Source organism: Lolium perenne, chromosome 5, assembly GCF_019359855.2.
Source record: "Lolium perenne isolate Kyuss_39 chromosome 5, Kyuss_2.0, whole genome shotgun sequence".
NCBI lineage: Eukaryota > Viridiplantae > Streptophyta > Magnoliopsida > Poales > Poaceae > Lolium > Lolium perenne.
In genome coordinates, this window is record NC_067248.2 from 158,814,709 (window position 1) to 158,829,399 (window position 14,691).

A 14,691-nucleotide genomic window follows, 5' to 3' on the forward strand; every position below is an offset into this window, starting at 1 on the left:
CCACTAAAACTCAAGTGTCAAACAATGTCTAATTGGGTGATCATAATGTTGTCTTTGGATATCTCAGAAAGTGCATGTTGGGTGGGACATATCAAGAGTGATATTTTTTCATCCGCGTAATAGATAGATATACTCAGGGCCCGCTCAGATAACACATATTTTATATCACTTGCAAGCACGTGTCTAATGAGTTAGTCACAAGTTAATGTTGTGTTAGGGTAGGAGTAAAGAGGACTTGCTGAAAACGAGATTAAACTAGGTATGATGATACTAACAATTGAATCTCGGGCAAGTAAAATAGACAAAGGGAATGGAATATGGGATTATTTGAATCCTTGACATTGTTTGAATCATTATGGACATTCAGGTCCCGCTATTGATTACTGATTGGAGAGGTGTCTCGATCATGTTCACAAATTCTCGAACCCGTAGGGTCACACTTAAATCTCAACATCACTAGGGTACAAATGGGATATTTATGATAGTGATACCAAAGGTTTGTTCGGAGTCTTAGATGACATCAAGGACATCACGAGAAGCTTCAGAATGGTCTAGAGAATAAGATTCATATATGAGAAATCATTTTTTAGGTTTCGGAAAAGTTCGGGATTTTTACAACATCGAATTGGAAAAGTCCAAGATTTTCATGTGATCCAAGCCCTCCCTTTTTGCCTTAAACTAGTCGCAATTAGGATGGCTCATGGGAAGTTGCCGGTGGTTGGGCTAGAATAGAGTGACCCGGCAAATTTTGGCCGTATTTCAGCGACTCCAGCATCGGTTCGATGATATTTGGGGCTGAAACTTTTCTCGCCACACGTTTTGACTGGTTTACAAGGCACTCTTAGTTTTGCCTCAAGACACTAGATAAAAGGGCCTCAGATGTGAATTTTCGGAGCTCTTTAAAAAAATTAAAGGTCAAACAGTTTTTAGGGGTTTGCCCATTTTAAGGTATTTGCTACATAGTCGCTACCATCTTATATTATGAAGTTAAAAATCCAAAAAAGAACTAGCTTTTAAAAAAAGAAAAAACGAATTCTTGAACCTCTTTCAAACACTCATGTCACGAGGTAGAGTGTCAAGTGGGATTCCATGTAAGTCCCACTTGTAAAGCGTTTTTTTCCTTTTCTTATTAGTGTAACTTTTAACACTAATATTTAAACTAGAATAAGTGAAGTTCTGGTGGGATCTCACCTTAACACCTTACGTCCAAGGTACTGTAGAGAGAAAAAAAAACTACAGTACAAAATCCGATCAAAGCAGCAGTTTTGTTAAGATTTTTGTATATATCTAGCTAACAATATCGTTGCATATCTCACTTACCTTATCTAGTTGTTCAAGATTTTTATTACTTTCCCTGATTAAGATTTCACCGAAGCCCTAATTCTCCATCCCATCTCGTTTATCTATCTATGTAGCCATCGTCCGCACCAGCAGAGATAATAGGCGCAAGATCCGCCACGAGCCCACGACCTCTCCCTTTTCCCTCCAAAAAGCCTAGATGCGCGGCAAAAAGAGGCCGCTGTCGCCGCCGGCCGTTGCCGCCGATGCCACGGCGAGGCTCGACGAGCGGCACCTCGCGGAGATCCTCCTGCGGCTCCCATCCCCCGCCAGCCTCGCGCGCGCCGCCGTCGTCTGCCGGCGCTGGCGCCGCATCTCCATCTCCCCGGCTTTCCTTCGCCGGTTCCGCCGCCTCAACCCGCCCCAGCTCGTCGGCTTCTTCATCTGCAACGGTGGTTTCACGGCGAAGAGCGTCGGCGACCAACCCGTCGGCCAGATTCTCGAGCCCACCTTCCTCCCGGCGCTCCCGCCGCCTCGGGGCGTCGGAGGCTCCGCCGCGCGCTACCGCGACTTCTCCCTTCGTGGTCTCCCCGACGTCGACCGCTGGACCCTCGCCGACGCCCGCGACGGTCTCCTCCTCTTCTCCTCCGTCTACGACGACCGCATGACCATCCCGAGGAACTTCGTCGTCTGCGACCCCTTGTCCGGCCGCTCCGTCCTCGTGCGGGACGCGCCGAGATATCAGCCTGACGATAAAGCCGCCTACCTCGGCGCCGCTCTGGTAACCGTGGACGGTGGAGATGGCGCGAGCACCCTCTCCTTCGAGGTGCTCCTCGTCACCTACTTCATGTCCGGGCCACGCCTCTCCGTCTTCTCCTCGCGCACGGGGCAGTGGAGCGTTCTTCCCGAAGCCAAGTGTGGCAATTCCCTGATGCCGAGGCTGAGCGGGGTGGGCAAGCCCACGCACGCCAACGGCTGCGTGTACTGGGTGATGGACAACGAGTTTGAGTTGTACCTCCTGGTGCTCGACACGCGCACCAAGAAGTTCTCCACCAGCGTCAGGCTGCTCGCCAGCATGCGGGAGGAGTACGCCAGCGGCAACAACCTGAGGGTCCTGAGGAGCGAGGACGGGGAGCTCCGGATCGTGGCCATGGCGTGGAGGTCATTCGGGCTCCACGTCTGGTTTCTTGACAGGAGCAGGAGCACCAAAGGCCGGTGGGTGAGGGAGAGGGCCGAGGAAGTCAGCACATTACAGGGTGTCTCTGAGCTATTGGCAGACGTCTGCAATCGCACCATCAAGATCATGGATGCCGGAGAGGGGGCTGTTTTCCTCAAGGTGTCCGGCTTGGACTGGGTGTACGTTGTGAACCTGGAGGAGAGGAATGTGCTGAAGCTGCCGCACCAAAGGTTCTCCTCTGGACCTGCACTTCCCTACCGGATGGAACTGTGTCCTCCCTTGCCCAAGCAGGCCCAAGGTTAATTTCATATCAAATACTTACTGCTTCTTCTTCCTTAATCTGCTATCTACATTTATGTAACCATTTCTTTTGTGCACTACTATTTGCCTTCTGTTTTAATTGCAAAGCTAAATTATTTCGTGTTCCTTCACATTCGTATATAATCATTCTTCAAGATTTCTTGTTTCAAAAAATGGTGAAAGGCATGCCTTGTTGATACCAGTAAAAGTCCAAAATAAATAACATGTATTTAGTGACACTACATTCTTCATGTTTTTTGTAAAAAAATTGCCTAACAGTAGCCACTCTACAATGGAGTATGCTGATTCTCTGGACATCAATACTGACTCCCATAATTTGTGTTTTATCAGGAAATTAACAAATGAGACTCTGGTTGTCGTTCTACCTTGTATATCTGACCAATTATACCAATGCATCAATAGCTGACAAATAAGAGGACTAGTTGAATTTACCCTGCCAATTGAATTTTAATTTTCTTTCTGTACATCTCCATTGCTACATATTCTTGTAAATAAGTATTATTTTGGCCATATCTTATTATGATCATGCCAATTCTTTGAATGTTATAATATATAGCTTACCCATGTTTAAAGTTTACACAACACTATTTCACGGTAGGGATTTAGGGGCTCTTGTGCCCGGGGCAGTTTTCAAAGTGCTCCTCAATACCCTCTATTAGAGGCACTTTGACCAAAATACCTCTAATACCTTATCTATATATTGAGGCAGTTTGGGGAAGTGCCCCAATAGGTGGCACCTATTGAGGCAGTTTAGAGAAGTGCCCCTATAGGTGTGTATCTATTGAGACAGTTTCGAGAAATGCTCCTGTAGGTGTACAGCTATTGGGGCAGTTTGAAGAAATACCCGTATAGGTATATACGTATTGAGGCAATTTGAAGAAATGCCCCGATAAGTAGCCACTTATTGGGGCAATTTTAAAAAGTGCGCGTGCGCCAATAGGTAACGAGCTATTGAGATAGTTTAGAGAAGTACCCCAAAAGATTGTACCTACTAGGGCATTTTGGGATGTGCCCCAAAATGTACCCACATATCGGGGCACTTTGAGAATTGCATCGATACTTATTATTATGGATCGGGGGAAATAATATTTGTAAAACATATATGCACAGTGTGTATATTAGTGCAATCGCCCAAAGCAATACTTGATCGATTCATATGGTGGGTTTGCCATCCGGTTGTACATTCAAACATACATGCGTTCAAAGACTTAAATATGAACTTCTAAAGGAAATTGTCTACATAACACGTTGTCATTGATCGGTACAAGATTTAGTGAAAAAATGGCAAAAATATTAAGAAAATTAACACCAGATTTATATATGCCCCACTAAAACTTTCCAAGTCACATAACTACATGTTGTCTGCTGCACGGTATACCTAATTTCAAATTCAAGAGTAGTCACAAACATTCAGATTTGAAGTGTGCATGCAGTCGTGGCTAGAACATCATTACCTGACAAACTGGAAGACAGTATGAGATTTGGCAATAGACTAAGATACGTGCACATGAACTATATATAAAGGGCCATTCTAACAAAAATGTTGCATACATTCAATCTATATAAGAATGCTAGGCTCAAAGTTTAGAATATGCAAATTTTGTGAAGAGTAGAAAGATAAAAGGTTTTTCTTCAGATAGTTTGCTAGCTAAAAAAGCAATGGGAAAAACACATAACAATAATCTTAGTAAATGTAAAAGGGACAGTGCTGAGTGCACATGCTTTTAATGGGTTAACAAATATGACATCTTCTATTACTTTTATTTTTCCGGATAGCAGTTTCCAAGAAAATATGCAGCTACAACACATCATAGGCAGCTTGAAGGCAAGGATTTGCCCGAGAATCCGTTCTTCTTAGTTGACTGCTGAGGTCATTTTCTGGCGCTGAATAATGTAGACAGACTGAGTTGATGTTGTTGCAGCTCCTCAATCTCCTATAAATTGACCATATCAGCAAACGAACACCTGAAAGCATGTAGATGCAGATCAATGTCAATTTTCAGATATGTATGTTATTCAGATTCTACCATGTCGGGAGGTAGGAATATATCTATCTAAAGCTTAGAAGGAATAATAAGTCTTAATTACATGCCATAATAGTTTCTTTGTGACATGTATGATTATAAGAGGCTTACGGTGTTGATTGGTTTTTCTTTGGCTAGTGAACTGCATACAACTCACAAACTTTGGTACCTAAGTTCAGACGGATGGGCTGTTGTAAGATTTTTGTATATCTAGCTAACAATCTTCTTGCATATCTCACTTACCTTATCTAGTTAATTGTTTATTACTTTCCTGAATAAGATTTCACCGACACAACAAATTCTTCATCCCATCTCGTTTATTAATTTATGCAGCCATCGTTCGCACCAGCATGCGGGAGCAGCACGTGCGCGGCAAACAGAGGCGGTTGTCGCCCCCAGCCGTTACCGCCGATGCCATGGCGAGGCTCGACGAGCGGCACCATGCCGAGATCCTCCTGCGGCTCCCATCCCCCGCTAGCCTCGCGCTCGCCGCCGTCGTCTGCCGGCGTTGGCGCCGCATCTCCATCTCCCCGGATTTCCTTCGCCGGTTCCGCCGCCTCAACCCGCCTCAGCTCGTCGGCTTCTTCATCTGCAATGGTGGTTTCACTGCGAAGAGGATCGGCGACCGGCTTGTCGGCCAGATTCTCGAGCCCACCTTCCTCCCGGTGCTCCCGCCGCCTCGGGGCGTCGGAGGCTCGGCCGCGCGCTACAGTGAGTTCTCCCTTCGTGATCTCCCCGACATCGACCGCTGGACCCTCGCCGACGCCCGTGACGGTCTCCTCCTCTTCTCGTCCATCTACCACGATCGCATGACTATCCCAAGGAACTTCGTCGTCTGCGACCCCTTGTCCGGCCGCTCTTTCCTCGTGCGGGACGCACCGAGGTATCGGCTTGACGATGAAGCCGCATACCTTGGCGCCGCTCTGGTCACCATGGACGGCGGAGCTGGCGCAAGCACCCTCTCCTTCGAGGTGATCCTCGTCACTTACTTCATGTTCGGGCCGCGCCTCTCCATCTTCTCCTCGTGCACGGGGCAGTGGAGCGTTCTTCCGGAAGCCAAGTGTGGCAAGTCCCTGATGCCGATGCTGAGCGGGGTGGGCGAGCCCGCGCACACCAACGGCTGCGTGTACTGGGTGATGGACGACGATAGAGAGTTGTACCTCCTGATGCTCGACACACACACAAAGGAGTTCTCCACCAGCATCAAGCTGTCCGCCAGCATGCGGGAGCAGTACCGCGGCAATATGAGGGTCCTGAGGAACGAGGATGGGGAGCTCCGGATCGTGGCAATGGCGTGGAAGTCGTTTGCGCTCCACGTGTGGCTCCTCGACAGGAGCAGGAGCACCAAAGGCCGGTGGGTGAGGGAGACGGTCGGGGAACTGAGCACCTTCCAGGGTGTCTTTGAGCTCTGTATTGCAGACGTCAGCGGTGGCACCATCAAGATCATGGATGCTGGCGAGGGGGCTGTTTTCTTCAAGAAGTTCGGCTCTAACTGGGTGCACGTTGTGAACCTTGAGGAGAGAACTGTGCTGAAGCTGCCGCACCAAAGGTTCTCCTCTGGACCTGCACTTCCCTACCGGATGGCACTGTGTCCTCCCCTACCCAATCAGGTTCAAGGTTAATTTCATGCCAAGTCTCATTTGTTCTTCCTTAATCTGCTATCTACATTTTTGTAACCATTTTTTGTGGAGTACACTACTAATTATCTTCTATATTAATTGCAAAGCTAAAATATTACATGTTCCTTTATATTTGTATATGTGTTCATTCTTCAAAATTTCTTGTTACAAAAAATGGTCAAAGAATACTCATGTGTAAAGTTTAAATGTTTTAAAAAATGGTGAAAGTTTACATGTTTATTATGATCCTACCAATTCTTTGAATATTATAATATATAGCTTACCCATGTGTAAAGTTTACACAACACTATAATCTTGCTCACAGCTGCATTTCCATAAACTGGAGCGCAGAAAATGGATCTCTTTAAATCATTTTGGATCTTTGTTCTCGGTTTTTTTACAGCATGTTTGCTCTCAGTTAGTATAGGTAACATCAACCTTCTGTGATATTTCACTTGAGAGAAAATTTGATGTGATGCCAAATCTACTAGTCCTAAGCATCATGTAACTTCTCCATGAACTTTTGTTTCTGGAAAATTGACACTGCCATTGGCCTCTGCACTAATTGAATGCATTTGAAGCTTCAAGTCCTTAGAAGAATAAAACCAAATTTTCGTACAAATGGTCAAACAACCGCAACAAAAATTGTATGATATGGCTCATGCATGATAAATCCTACTGCTAGAATGTCATCCATATGGTTGAACATATTTTGCCTGTATATGAACTTGTACCCAGGTGTGATATTTTTCACTTGGAGTAGGAATGCATGTTAGTTTTTATCTTCTTTTCCCGTACTATTTACTTTGGAATTTGCACGTGATTCCAATTTAATGCACTCCTTCCTCGATATTCAGGCCAAGATGGATAAGCATCACTGGATCATGGACGAAGTTGACGCTAAACCTACTATTCTCTCCCAGGATGATCAAGTAAAAAAGAAAAGAACCATCTACTAGTATTCAGGATATATTTTGACACAAAAAATTAATATGCCATTTTGTTTCTTGTTTAAAATAGCTGAACTTACCAGTATGCTAGGAGGCTGCATAGGGTACAAGATTTGTTGTTAGAACTTTTATTCATGTAGTAATCTTGTGCAACGATGACCCTTTTCATGTTTCTAATTCATGTGGACCATCTATTGTTTTTCAATTTCATGTGGATTATCTTCATGCGATTGCTTACCTCGTTAATTGAAATCCGATGGAAATAAGCACATAAATGAGAACATTTGTGATTACCTTACACGCATCCATCATACCCATAATACATGCTTTTGACTACCTTAACTTTCTATAATCATTTGAGATATAGATTTGTATCCAAAATCAGTTGTAGAAACCAGAAGGTTGTATTATGGTATCGATTTGATGATGGATTTATCATTGGTTATATCCCGATTGTGCATAGGTCATTGTTCTAATTATATAATTCTGCTTATGTTACTTCAGCGTTGTGTGGTTTACCATCCATGTCTCACGCATGTGGCCCCAAATTGCAGCAAGTAGGACATAAAATGACTAAAAAAACATGTGGCTACCCCTCGTCTGCTCCTATTGTGGGTGTTATTCTTGTTTGATTGTGCCTTAATAACCTATGAGACCTGGTGTGTTCATAGACTGGGTTGGACAATGTATACTTTTTCTCAACGATTGTTTGTTGAGGTCTGCTTTGGACATATTGTCCACTTATTCTTGATAGAGCATTAATTGCCTTATAATTGTCTATGTTTATGGTCTATTTTATGATTCCTTTAAATGTGAACTGGCACCTAGATCTATTCTAGCTAACTGGTTACAATATTTTGTTTTCCTTTGTTTGTGTCGGTTGCTTGCATGCAGCCAAAAAGTTTATGGCGAAAATGTCAAGCTTACACAAAATTTGGTGTTTGTCCCATGGTTTAGTAAACCTAAATATGGTTATTTATTATGATACGATGAGATATCTAAGCAAGAATCAGTAATAGAGTGGGAAAGACAAACTTGCACACAAAAACCAATCTATCTTGTAGGTAAAATACCGCATTTATGCTCCACACGCATGTATACCGGATGACACCTCTCTCCATTTGAGACCTTGGGACTTCTGGAAAATCTCCACTACGCTCTGCTAAGTGTCCAACTACGCCAAAGTAGAACACAAGTCTTTTGTTTGCGGCTCTGTCCACACCAATATAATGGTATTGTGGAGACGAAAGATTGCTACATAGTGTGGCTTATTATTTTAGCTCATCACCCTGCTTTTGTCCCTGAAGGTCTGAAATCCACCGATGAACCAATGAAAATCTCCAATATCTAAAAAGGATTTCTGTTCCCTACAACCTCTAGCCTTGCAACTAGAAACTATTGAACCTTGCTAGGAATTGACGGTATCCCTGTAATTTAAATTTACGCTCAATTAAAATTGACATGTTTCAGATTTAACAAATCAGTTTAGACAAGAAATTTTAGATTAACCTTAGGAAAATGAGCAATGTTAGAACACATATTGAGCTACTACTCAAGTGTGCTACGAAACCAACAAACTATAGATCATTTTATTAGTATAATTCGAACATTGTTACATCAAAGCTTGCAATCTCCAGCACCACCCCAATATGCTTCTACTCCATGGTCTCCGTCTGCTTTATTATCAACTGAGTAGCATTTCGGATTTTCTACAACAATATCAAACTCACGAGCCCGTGGGGTCACAAGATTGTGTTTTTTGTCCAGAACTTGAATGTTCTTCACATATGCTGCCTTGCCATACCCCTCTGAAGCAGGGTGCCCACTACCCATGGGCGGTGGCTTATATTTAATTGTAGGGCCTTCAACGAAACCACCCCAATAGCCAGCAGTTCCCTTTGTTTTCAAGTAACTGAAGAGCTCACCTGGCCAATATCCAACTATAGTGCGATGTACGCCGAACTTCAGCCACCAGTTTGACTTGTCATCCTAATAGAAAAGAATCGGACACTATGAAAAGTAAAACAAAAGAACAAGTTGTGTAAAAACATGTTTTACCGAAGCAACAAACAATATAATCACTAATGAAATAAAAAACTATAATAAAAATGATCATATATTAAGGTAAAAACTCGTAAAATATATACATTAACCAAAAGTAATTATTTACCATTCATATATTTTGAACTTTATCCGAGAGCATTGGAGTTAAAACTCCTTGGCGTGAGACATTATGAAATATATCAAGCTTGAACATATTACCAATTTTTGTAGGGTGGGATTTATAAGTAAGCTACTCCTCCGCTCCATAAAAAGTGTCAAGGTTTTATTTGAAATTAACTCAAATTTGAACTAAACAGTGATATTTATGATGGGTCGGAGGTAGTAGTTCTTTTGTGGGGTGGGATTTATGGAAAATATTGACCATAACCATATGGACAAATACCTAAATACCTAGGTTTTCCAATCATAACGACCATAAAATAAAGTCCTTGAAAATTTTATTCACAAATTTGAATTACTAATTGGCATGCTAACCAAAGCGATAAGAGAAGCTCAAAAAAAATATCAAAGAAAATATGAAATATAGTATTCAAAGAAAATATGAAGATAGTAAAAGTTGTTAAGGACAATAATTTGTTAGCTTTCTTTCTCATCCTACTTAAGCATCCAAAACACTCATCACATAAGAATATAATGGTTGAGTGTTTAAAATATCAGCAAAAGCATACCTGATAGAAGAAAATATTCAGCTGAGCTTGTGGCCCACCGTACTTTGATACTGGTGATAATTTTCCACCTAAAACTATATCTCGATTCGTTTGCACAAATCCAGAGCACTGTAGATCAAAGCAGTGTTTTTGGCCAACATTCTGGAGAGTGGAATCATGCAAGTTAATATACATTACACACATGAAGTAAATATGGAATTAAAGCTACACCTTACATAGAAAACATGAAATCTGGCATGCCTGTCACCTGCGATGCTTGCCCAGACCTAGAACAAGTTAGAAATTAAATAACAGTTTGTGATATTGAATCCATCTCAAACAGAGAAGATAAGCATATATTTTTCTACAAGTACCACATATACATACCTATTAATGAGTTACTATACGAACTACCAACATGTACATACAAAGACAGCTTTAAATAATTACATACTTATAAACAAAACACATTTGTGCATACTCACAGTGAATTGCAAGTTGGAATGTCTACATGCATGCCACCATAAAGTCAATCTTACAATAAACATTTAACCGTTTGTTGAGGAGCAAGAGGATATTTCAGAACAAAAATAAATATTGATATCTTATATCCTACATGTGTTTCATCATTTTACTTGTTCTTATCTTTAATGTGAATTTATATTTATATTAAATTATTATTTCCTTATATGTTTCACATGTGGGGATGGATATAAAGTACTTTTATTTCCTTATGTGCATATTAATATGGTTTGGTAAATCCATATTACTCTTACTACAAAATTTTAGATTTTAGTAGAGTTTGCAAGTGCTTATGATAATTAGATGCGGTAAATATGCAAACAAAAGAAACTAAAAGTATTGGGATTCAACATACATAAATATTTATTTAACAAACACAAAATAAACACAAAAAAATTGCAAAAATACTTACAAACCAACCGACTCCGATGGCATTAGGATGCTCCTTGTCAAAAGAATAACCACTAATTATAGTTGCTAGACCTCCAGATTTATCTTCACTGCCATATACTTGTGGATCATAGACACTTATTGATGCACTAGTTCCATAGATGTCTTCTCCTCTCGTAAGGCCTGCCAACTGAATAATATAATTATAACATTAGACGAGAGTGGTTCTTGAAAACTTGCAACCACACAAACATGTACATGGGTGAGAGATAGAGATTGAGCTAGACTTCACCAACAAATTCCTTGAGTGGAATGGATTTAAAGTTAATTATAATTAAATAGACTTATTTATTATATTTTTCAAAAAAAACCTATGTGTTTCCCACATTTACATAAATAGGATCCCTTCATCTAAAAACCGTTCAACCACATATGCACCCCTTTCACTCACATAATTATGTATATTATGCCTTTAGATCTAGTCACTCCTTTATTGCAATTTCTTCATCTATCTTCTATTTGTGGATAGTGTATTCGATAAAATACTTGATGTCGCAACCACTAGAAATGTAAAACATAACATATTCTAAAACAATTTGGGGCAATAATGAAAATAAGAACACCCCGACTATATTATTTCAGAAAGAGATGATGTAGTAAAATATTTTATACGTGTAAATGATGGCATTATTATAAAAAAATTAAAAGGGACATTTATTACTTTATCTAATTAATGGAATATGTAAAATAGGGTCGTAAGTCTTTATAGTATCTTCTTCAAAACTATGGTTGGCAATGATTTCTATATTTTCCTTATTTCATTGTATCCAACATAAAGGCGACAAAAAATAATATAAGATATGGGTTCAAGAAATCTTATGATTCTCAGTCTACTCACCAAAATCTTCTATACAAACAACTTAGTGTGTTTTACATAAAACACATGAACCTTACGCACTACTTGCAATGAATCTTAGATGCCAAAGCCACAATATGAGGGTCCCATTCGAGAAATTTAGACCTAAATATGGTATGGTATATACATACTCTCATTCTAGTGGCATGTGAGATTATACTTATTATGCCAATACATTTAAGTAAATTAACTCTCTATCATACATTACACACTGGTAGAAAAAACGGTTTTAGTCCCGGTTCGCAACTGCCATTAGTCGCGGTTGCGCAACCGGGACTAATTAAGCGCGACTAAAGGCCTCCCCTTTAGTCGCGGTTGCTTACGAACCGCGACTAAAGGTCCGTCCACGTGGGCGGCTAGCATGCGCCTGGGCGAACGACCTTTAGTCCCGGTTTGTGTCCCCAACCTGGACTAAAGGCTATTTCGTTAAAAAAAATTTAATTCATTTGGGTTTCTAATTTTTTTCACTCCGTTTTTTTTTCTATTTTTTTTCTTCAGAATTTCTATTATTTCAGTTATTTGCATAGCTTAGTCTCTATCTCTAACTACACTTATCTCTAGTCAAATTACTTACTCGTGGTCAAACTTCCTGCTCGGTCATCCATCCTCCCACTACTCCACCTCTAGCACGTTTAACTTCCGAGTTCCATTCCATCTCGCAACCAAGTGCTACGCGCACATGTATGTGATACTAGTATCATATCAATCCTATTAACATGTTGGTCGATGTCACATTTTTTTATTGTTTGAATTTCAAATAATTTTTTTCATAAACAAAAATAATGATGTAATAATAATCGTGAATAAATAAATAAACATTAACTTTTTAATTTTTTAATTTTTTACTTTTTAAATTTTTTAATTTTTTTTTGCCAAACCTAAAACCTAAAAATTTGAAAATCTTAAAATTGGGTAAAAGTAATAGTAATCTTTATAATGGATGCAATTATTAATTTTATTTTAAAAAAAAATATAAAATCCATAATTTATAGCAAAAACTAAAATCTTCCTGCTTTCATATTTTTATTTGGAATTTTGAGAATCTAAAAACTGGCTAACCGGGTAAACCCGGGTGAATTCGGATGTAACTTTTTCCCAGGATTTTTTTATATATTATACGTTTTTTTCCGACGTCGTATGCAAAAGTTATTGCGGTTTTACCATTTTTAAACTTTTTTTGCAAAAAAAAGTGAAAATTTGAATTTCTTAATTTCTCCGAATAGTAGGTTGCATAACATACAAGAATATGAAAACAATTTTTTTTTGAATTTCTATCATTTACTTTTGTATTTTACAAACCAAAAAAAGGCGATCCACGGGGGGGGGGGGGGGGGGTGGGGTGGGGTGCAGGGTGCGTGTGAGTAAAAAAACTCGGAAAACCTTTAGTCCCTGTTGGTGTCCCCAACCGGGACTAAAGGTTTTTCCGCCGGCCGCATCCCTCCATAGCCCTTTAGTCCCGGTTGGTGTTACCAACCGCGACTAAAGGGGTACCCTTTCGTCTCGGATGAAGCATTAGTCGCGGGTCGCCTCCCGAACCGCGACTAAAGCCCCCTTTAGTCGCGGTTCGAATATTTCCGGGACTAATGGGGGTGGACGGAAGCCTCTTTTTCTACTAGTGACATGGATAAAAATTACATATGAAATTGTTAGCCTTAACAATTAAATAAGGATACTATAAAAGATTACCGAAGTAGTGATGTTGTCACCCTGAATAGTATTCCATGTGGATATTTTTCTAGTCAGTTCACTAAGGTTAACCATCGAGTTGTAATTATCGCTTCTCCACATTGGAATTGTTCCTGGAGGACAAGAAACCAATTGGGTACTAGATTCCAGTTCTTTATCTGGTAACGTGAAGTTTCCATAAACTCCGGTAGGATGCGAGGTTGGTTCCATCTGCATGCAAGTAAAAATCAGCTACTTTGGTATATAAAAGTAGAATGTTACATTAATGTAAAAGAACTACTTCCATAAATTAATTCATCGATACTAACAACGCCATTTCCATTATCATGTAACAAAGGTATTGATGGACCTGTGGTGACTTCATACTATATTTTTAATAAAGCAAGCCGTGTGCATCTATTGATGCAGAGGCTGGAGCTATGCTCCTTTATCGAAAAATTGCTTATTGCGAAAGTAAAATTGAAGAGTATGTAAAACCATGAAATATATTACTCCCTCCGATTCATATTAATTGACTCCAATATGGATGTATCTAGAACTAAAATGTGTCTAGATACATTCATATTAGAGTCAATTAATATGAACCGGAGGGAGTAGCATAAAAGATTATAGTGATTGTGAAAATGTTATAACTATAATAGATCTCAAGTACCTGTATTGAGTGGTTTCTCAGAAGTGGGTGGTCGAATGCTGGCTGAGATTTGATATCAATGCAGTCGAAAGTGTCACCGTCCTCCATCTACGCATTTGTACATGATCTATGATTATCTGAAAACAGTTTATTCAAACTACAAATCTGAAAATAATAACATGATCGTACAATACCTGGATTGTGCTAGATATTGTCGTCGTGTGATGCTTTGTTCCATTAGGCTTTACTTCTTTTCCATTTTCCTTGCCTACTACGCCGCGAACTGTTATGAAACATATCAGAAACAAAATATGTGTATGTTCTCTAATAGTTTTCATTTCTCAACAACTGGACTTGGTGTCTATATCTTCGCCACATAGAAACTCAAGATACATCGGTGTGTATATATAAGCTTTGCGCATTTATTTCCAAGATACATAGCTATCTAGAATAATCAATAGTTATC

At 40.2% G+C, this 14,691-nt stretch overlaps 2 protein-coding genes across 3 annotated transcripts in view; one reads left to right on the plus strand and one right to left on the minus strand.

Moving 5' to 3' along the window:
• Positions 1 to 1,413: 1,413 nt before the first annotated feature.
• LOC127300359 (uncharacterized) lies at positions 1,414 to 7,574 on the plus strand. Of its 2 annotated transcripts, none has more exons than XM_051330462.2 (3): positions 1,414 to 2,753; positions 5,134 to 6,410; positions 7,277 to 7,574. In XM_051330462.2, exons 1-3 carry the CDS (start codon positions 1,499 to 1,501, stop codon positions 7,376 to 7,378), a joined length of 2,634 nt encoding a protein of 877 aa, XP_051186422.1. In that variant the 5' UTR covers positions 1,414 to 1,498; the 3' UTR covers positions 7,379 to 7,574. The 2 variants fall into 2 exon arrangements, with proteins under 2 accessions (XP_051186422.1, XP_051186423.1); XM_051330463.2 differs by having other exon boundaries at positions 1,416 to 2,753; positions 5,134 to 6,417.
• A 1,361-nt stretch (positions 7,575 to 8,935) lies between these two features.
• Positions 8,936 to 14,691, minus strand: part of LOC127300360 (protein neprosin) — a 51,011-nt gene continuing 45,255 nt past the window's right edge. The window contains exons 3-7 of the mRNA XM_051330464.2: positions 13,595 to 13,804; positions 11,015 to 11,182; positions 10,317 to 10,367; positions 10,102 to 10,242; positions 8,936 to 9,358 (exon numbers count right to left, since the gene is read on the minus strand). Of these exons, the coding sequence (XP_051186424.1) occupies positions 8,987 to 9,358; positions 10,102 to 10,242; positions 10,317 to 10,367; positions 11,015 to 11,182; positions 13,595 to 13,804 (942 nt within the window). The 3' untranslated portion in view covers positions 8,936 to 8,986. The remainder of the gene's footprint in view (positions 9,359 to 10,101; positions 10,243 to 10,316; positions 10,368 to 11,014; positions 11,183 to 13,594; positions 13,805 to 14,691) is intronic.

Bases quoted from the DNA above. Each gene is read 5' to 3' on its own strand.
- LOC127300359 (XM_051330462.2), top strand. From the start codon at position 1,499: ATGCGCGGCAAAAAGAGGCCGCTGTCGCCGCCGGCCGTTGCCGCCGAT. The intron at 2,754-5,133 runs GTTAATTTCATA...TAATTTATGCAG, and splicing joins CTTGCCCAAGCAGGCCCAAG to CCATCGTTCGCACCAGCATG. The intron at 6,411-7,276 runs GTTCAAGGTTAA...CTCGATATTCAG, and splicing joins GTCCTCCCCTACCCAATCAG to GCCAAGATGGATAAGCATCA.